Source organism: Cynoglossus semilaevis, chromosome 20, assembly GCF_000523025.1.
Source record: "Cynoglossus semilaevis isolate Cse_v1.0 chromosome 20, Cse_v1.0, whole genome shotgun sequence".
Taxonomy (NCBI): Eukaryota; Metazoa; Chordata; class Actinopteri; order Pleuronectiformes; family Cynoglossidae; genus Cynoglossus; species Cynoglossus semilaevis.
In genome coordinates, this window is record NC_024326.1 from 5,968,692 (window position 1) to 5,975,337 (window position 6,646).

Sequence of the window (6,646 nt, forward strand, 5' to 3'; positions counted from 1 at the left end):
GCCAGTGCCACATCTTTCCAAAGACTTACACCTCTCTGAATCCCCTGAGGCGGCATCTGAAAAGCCACTCTAACATGACCTGACGCTTTTTTTTTTTCTCTTTCCCACAAAGACGTACTCATTCGGAGACTTCCTTTGTATGAGTGTGTTTTTTTTTTTTTTTTTTTTTCCTTCCCACAAAGACGAACTCATTCTGAGACTTCCTTTGTATGCCGAGTGTGTGCGCTGACGTTCTCTTCAAACTTAATCCAGCAATACTAGAGAAGCCGTGTTAACCAACGTCCAGTGGATGCCGATGCTGTTTGATTTGTTAATTATTATAAACGTATGCAAATAGTGCTAACTCTGCGGGCGATCAAAGAAATAAAAGAATGAAAAATAAAATGTGTATTTAAAAAAAAAAAAAAAAAGCAACATAATAAAATGCTGTGGCTGCAGAAATTCTAGTCCTGTGATTTTTTTTTGACTACTGCATTAATCCAACACTAGAGAAATGTTGAACACAATGTTGTAAAATGTGGAATACGTCGCACTGGAATATAGAAATTCTAGTCCTGTGATTTTTTTTTTTGACTACTGCATTGATCCAACACTAGAGAAATATTGAACACAATATCGTAAAATGTAGAATACGTCGCACCTGAATATGAGTCTCAGGCTATTTTTCCGAGTCTCAAACTGGAAAAATGAGATTTTCAAATGCTATTTGTTAAAGGTGACATGGTGCCCCCTATTGGCGTATGAAATCCGTTCAGCAGAGGACTAAAATTTAGACCAATCAAAGCAGTGTTTAGACTACTAGTGTCTAGAATCTGAACTCACGTACCACCTGCTACTGGAAGAAAAAGTTCGCTAGGGGGCAGCAGATGACCATGAACCAGTTCTTCACGCCGTTTAATCAGTCGAAGATGATATTTTCTCCAAAAAAATCGGATCATTCAAAAGCTTGGTGTATTAAAATGAATGTTGTGAAATGAAGGGCTTGTAACTGCACATTACACATTACATAACTGCAAAGGAAAAAAAACAAAAATCTGAGCACAGTATAAACTGTTGAGGAGTGGATGTGGCCAAACGTTTTCCTGCTCCATTTCCTGTCATTAAGTTTTCTTTTGGCGTGGTTTGGAATCTTGATTAGGCTGCAATTTCCTCATCCCCTGACCAAGCCCCAAATTGCTATCTATGGTGTTATGAAGAAGTTCAGTGAAGAGTTCAACTGCAGCGCAGCGAACACAGAAGTACGATTTTGAACCACCTTGGTCTTCTTGTACGTTCGCCGAGCCCCGGGGGCTGATGAGGTCATACACAAATCAGTCAAATGCAGATTAATCTGTTCCATGTGCGATGTGTTGGCCTTTGTACTTTTCTCTCTGGAAAAGACCAGATGTTTGTTTGTTTTTTTTCTCGGTTTAGGGTTCTCATGTTTTTTCATCTCAAACCGTAATCACATGCTTTGTGACATTTGTTGCTATTCTTCATAAACTAAAACAGTTCCTTTTCCCCTACTGGCACAGCTGCAGTGACACATATACAAAAAAAATGTTGCTGGTTGAAAAATACAACCCCCCCCCCAAAAAAAACGCCAATGTACAAATGAAAAACAGTAGACGCTGACACACTCTGGAGACTTTATTCTGACTGACTCCTACTACTGGACACTTCTGTGGTTCTACGTAAGCTCACTATTCCATGGAAACTTGGCCCGTGTCCTGTCCTGTCTCCAGTTGGTTGTTCTAAGAAACATGAAGAAAACACCTCAGCTGCTGAATGCAGATTTCCCTGTATCTCTTCTCAATATGTCGGGGACATTTTTTTTTTTGTGTGTTTCTGCTTGGCTGAAAAACTATGACCAGTCGATATCCTTAGGTCAATCTGACAAATGCTACCGTAAAATGGAAGGAAAAAAAAAAAAAAAAAAAAAAAAAAAGCTAGCCTTTTCTACACCATTTATTGGAGAAATACGGGCATTGCAGGGAAAAGGGCAAGAAATATAATGATAATATAAATAATTAATAGCATTTGGACAAGTTTGGCCGATAGGATTAAAAAGCCAAACGGGCCACATCCGGTACCCCGGGCCGTAGTTTGCCCATGCCTGCACTAGACTTACAATTTACTGCATACCGCCACTACTACCAATGCTACTACTTACAGACTTTTCAGTTCACCTGCTTGCGGAAACTGTAGGACTGTGTCCTGTAATGAGAGGTGGGGACCAAGTCCTTGCTTCGCAAGTCATAAGTCAGTCTCAAGTCTTTGCACTCAAGTCCGAGTCAAGTCTCAAGTCAAGACAGGCAAAGTCCGAGTCGAGTCTCAAGTCAAGACTAAAAAGTGTCAAGTCAAGTCCCGAGTCCATACGTTTCTGTTTCGAGTCCTTTTAAACAAAATAACAATATATTTACACAGATCACTTTGGGTTTTGGAGAAAGTATCAAGTCTTGTCGAGTCAAAAAGGGGCTCGAGTCCAAGTGAAGTCACGAGTCATTGATGTTAAAGTCCGAGTCGAGTTGCAAGTCTCTTTACGTCTTGTCAAGTCGAGTCTAAAGTCATCAAATCGACGACTCGAGTCTGACTCGAGTCCAAGTCATGCGACTCGAGTCCACACCTCTGCCTGTAATCCAACCTATTTTTTTTTCTATGACAATATGCAGAACCTACAAAGTAGAGGCTGTGTATCTATGAAGAGTTTCTAAAGACCAGTGGTCTCCGAGCCTTTGTCTTATTAAGAACAACACCATCCAAACTCTCAGTTATTTAACCCGCTCATAATCGCATAAAATGTCTCTTAAAAACATTTTTTTTTTCTTCAAGTTGCTTAAAAATCTGACATGTGACATAAAGTCAACCAGGTCTTACATCGGAAAAAGCCTTTCGCTATCAATCATCTCCGACACTCAGTTGTTCCAAGGAAAAACGACATAGTCTCTGTAGCGGTGTCGAAGCCAAAGACCACCCTCGGACACGAAGACAGATTATTTGGAACCTTTAGGAAAACGGCCCACATTTACTGGCATTATTTACTTTTTTGGGGCCTCAGGACTTTTGACTTCCCTTGACTTCAGATCACCACAGGTAAAAAAAAAATGTAGACACCTTCACTTTGGAAGCGTGTTTCCAAGTGTCCCTGAGTTGCTAAGGACACAGCTTCTTGAGTGATCTCATTTCCGATTGTCTTTGGGACTCTTCACATCCTTCACACACCGCGGCGCGAAGTGTGAACTCCAAACTTGTTTTTCGACGCGTTTCTCAACATTTGGAGGGAGTCGTTGGGACATCGTCAAATTGCATGCGTCAAAATTTAACGAACTTTTTTTAAGCGCACAGCTGCCAGAGCTGCAGCAGATTTACTATGGGATCCTGCTATAATAAATGAAGATCACTACCAGATGTTCCCCCCTCCTGCTTTCCCTCTCCATCCTTTTCTTTCCTTTCTCTCACTTTATTCTCACTGTGCCCGTGATCTCACTGGAAAATCTTAGTGCAGGCCAGTAACGGTCCTTAACACACACATGTCCTCAGCAACCCTTGCACAATCCCCCCCCCCCCATGTCACCTTGCCAAATGGACGCCCAATGGCCAAAACGTCCCCCGCGCCTCTTTCCATGCAAGTGGATCGCAGGGTTTCCGAAGAACTGAACACACAAGAATCAGTAGGTGGCACTGTGTCTCTTCCCTTCTAGGGAGTAGGGAGGTTTGAGCAAACCACCCCATCCCACCCCAACCCAAACGCACCCCCTTCCCCCCACCCCTCCTTTAAACAGTTTTTATGTTCGGGTCTGGACAGCAGAGTGATCCAGATGTACTAGAATTCCTCCTATCCCAGTCTTCTGCAGAAAAGAAATATATTTCCAGAGGGGCCTAAATGTCTTCCAGCTGTTCATCTGCTTCACATTGAGTTGTGATGAACATAAGAAAAGGCAGACTTTTTTCTTTGTTGGATTTTGCCACATATGGGGGATGAAACGTTTGCAAATATATGTGTTTAAATAAAACAACAACTTTGAGTTAAAAAGAGAGAGAGAGAGAGTAAAAAAATCAGTCAATTCACGAAAGTTTTTTTCCCCACCCTTGCAAATTAATAAACCACATGCGTGTTGCATTCAGGTTTGTTTATTCCTGTGGAGCTCTGTGCTCCCTCTGTGGAACCCTTTTAAGGAAACATGCGTATCTGGGATCTGGTATAAACTGAAAAAAGTGTGCGCGCTCTCGGGACACTGTTACTGGCCCGGTCCAAATAGGCACGCTAACTATGATCTTTTCTCCTCCTCCTTTTTCTCGTGCTCCTTTCCGTCTTCCTCCCTCCTCCTCCTCCTCCCACTCCCTCTCCACCGAGCGCTCTTCTGTGGAGCTCTGGATTTCTGCGCGCTTTGGATCTCGCCTCGGAAAAACTGCGGCGGAGGCGCAGGATCACAGAGAGTTGCCCTAAATCAGGGTTCAACTGCAGATATCTGTTTAGTCCGTAGGAATCGCATTGTTTAGATTTTTTGTTACTGAGGTTTTTTTTTGTTTAGCTCTAGTTTTATCATGGGGGCGCTCAGGGGGCTCGTTGCTGCGCTGCTGTGCGTTTTCCTGACCGGAGCGCAAACCCAGGTTCAGAGAAACAGACTTGCTGGTAAGTTTGCGGATCGATGTATTTTGCAGTATGTTTGGTGTTCAAGGTTATGCCTCCCGTTGCACGTTATGTATTCGAGTATAAGAATGCAATGCATGATGGTAGTTGCAAAACGTGTCCAAATGACAGCCTTTTGGGCAGCGAAATAGAAATGTTGAATTGAAAGTTGTAATGTCCGGCAGTCTGTATAAAACCGGCAACAACAGCTAAAATTGAAATTTGAGCACGACAATATTAAAACCCACCGCTAGGCGCGCCCGATCCGAGCGTTGTCCTAATGGTGTTTGACACAGATAAATGAATTGTAGTATGTGGACTAAAGTACAAACCCATGATCAAAAGTAACTGTTTCTTGCTAAACTACTTTGCAAAAATTCTCCAAATACATTATGCGTTAAATGTGATGAACAAAAATGACGTTTCTTCTAGTTCGTTTCTTTTGTTTCGTTTTTGCATCAAACATCCCAACACCGATGAGGGCCTTAAATAAAATGACGTGACAACAGTGACTTTCAGACTCCTGATTTAGACCAAATAGGGATTTGGCCAATTTGAACCAGAACAAGTTTGAACAGGTTTTACACCAGTTTTACACCAGTCCAAGAAATGATGCATTTGCTAACATCAAACTTTTGATTTGTTTTTTTTTTTTTCTCCTGTGAGCAGAATGTCCTGTCGATCTCTATTTCGTCCTCGATACATCCGAGAGTGTGGCCCTTCGGCAGAAACCTCCCAACTTTTACATTGACCAGATCAAAGAATTCACGAAGCGCTTCATCGACGAACTGAAGAACATGTAAGGCACATGACATAATAATACAGTGGAACCTCGGACCTCGGAAGGACACCCTTCGCTCTAGTAGCTGTTCAAGGACCGAAGTGGTCCATATCCGAAAACCGTTTTCCGGGTATAACTAAGTAACTAAGAATAATTTAAAAAAGATTTTTTTTTTTTTTTGGTGACGGGTTTTATGGTGCATGTAGATGGTGATGATGGAGGGCAAGGGAGGATGAATGGGTGTCCCCTAGTGGTGATGATCAGTGCTTGATGATGAGCAGTACCTTTTCCACTTCTTCAATTATTTATGGCCTTTGCTTAGATACAAAGGTCCTTTGGCAACATCGATTGATTCGATAGCATCTTTGTTTTTAATTTTTGGTACTAACGGTCAATTTCCACTTATCCGTTACCGGGTTGCCGGGGCAGCAGTCGCCGCCAAAATCACATTGCACCGTACCTAAACCTTCCTGCGGGTGGTGAGTCCACTGGAAGGTACCAACCGCCCTAACCGGGATTAGAACTTGCCCAGGAGGTGAACCCTGGGGTTCCACACCAATGACAGAGACATTGCCTCTGGGCCAAAGCGCCACTCAATCTATTCATGCTTTGCGATTATTTCTTTCTTGAAATCTATGGTTTTCTCCGCTACTTACTGCTACTGCGCTACTGCTACTCCGCTACTTACCTCACCTAGTACCAGTAGTGGTACTGGGCTACCATAAGGGCAAGTACACAAATTTAAGAAACTGCGATGCACATCAAACCGATTTGTTCTTATGTCCGAACAAAGAAAACAGAGACCCGCAACAGATGTTTTCTGGACCTCTGACTTTGGTTTGGTTGACGTCCGAGGGTAAAATGTATTGAACATTTTGGCCGAGGTCCGAATTGTATGAGGTTCGAGGGGTCCACTGTAGCTCCACTTTTTCTTAACCTTCAAAAGTTACATAGAATCAGACATGAACATCATTTTGCAATGAAAACTATGTGCACTAAAAGCTTAGGGTAGCATGGGGGTGTCAAACTTTTGGTGAATTAGATGTCAAGTGGGCGGGACCAGTACAATCACAACATATTTACCTATAAATTACAATAAGTCCATGTTGCCCCCTTTGTTTTCCTAAAAAAAACAAATCTTAATTATAACTATTTTTACAAAACATTTCCTAAATATGAAGTGTACTTTTTTATTTTCAAAGTTCGGGCCAGTTTGGGCCCACGGGCCATATGTTTGACACCCTTGCTGTATCAGT

At 42.3% G+C, this 6,646-nt stretch overlaps 1 protein-coding gene across 1 annotated transcript in view; it reads left to right on the plus strand.

The window, feature by feature from the left end:
- The first annotated feature begins 4,309 nt into the window (after positions 1 to 4,309).
- Positions 4,310 to 6,646, plus strand: part of col6a1 (collagen, type VI, alpha 1) — a 28,009-nt gene continuing 25,672 nt past the window's right edge. The window contains exons 1-2 of the mRNA XM_025052433.1: positions 4,310 to 4,612; positions 5,279 to 5,408. Of these exons, the coding sequence (XP_024908201.1) occupies positions 4,525 to 4,612; positions 5,279 to 5,408 (218 nt within the window). The 5' untranslated portion in view covers positions 4,310 to 4,524. The remainder of the gene's footprint in view (positions 4,613 to 5,278; positions 5,409 to 6,646) is intronic.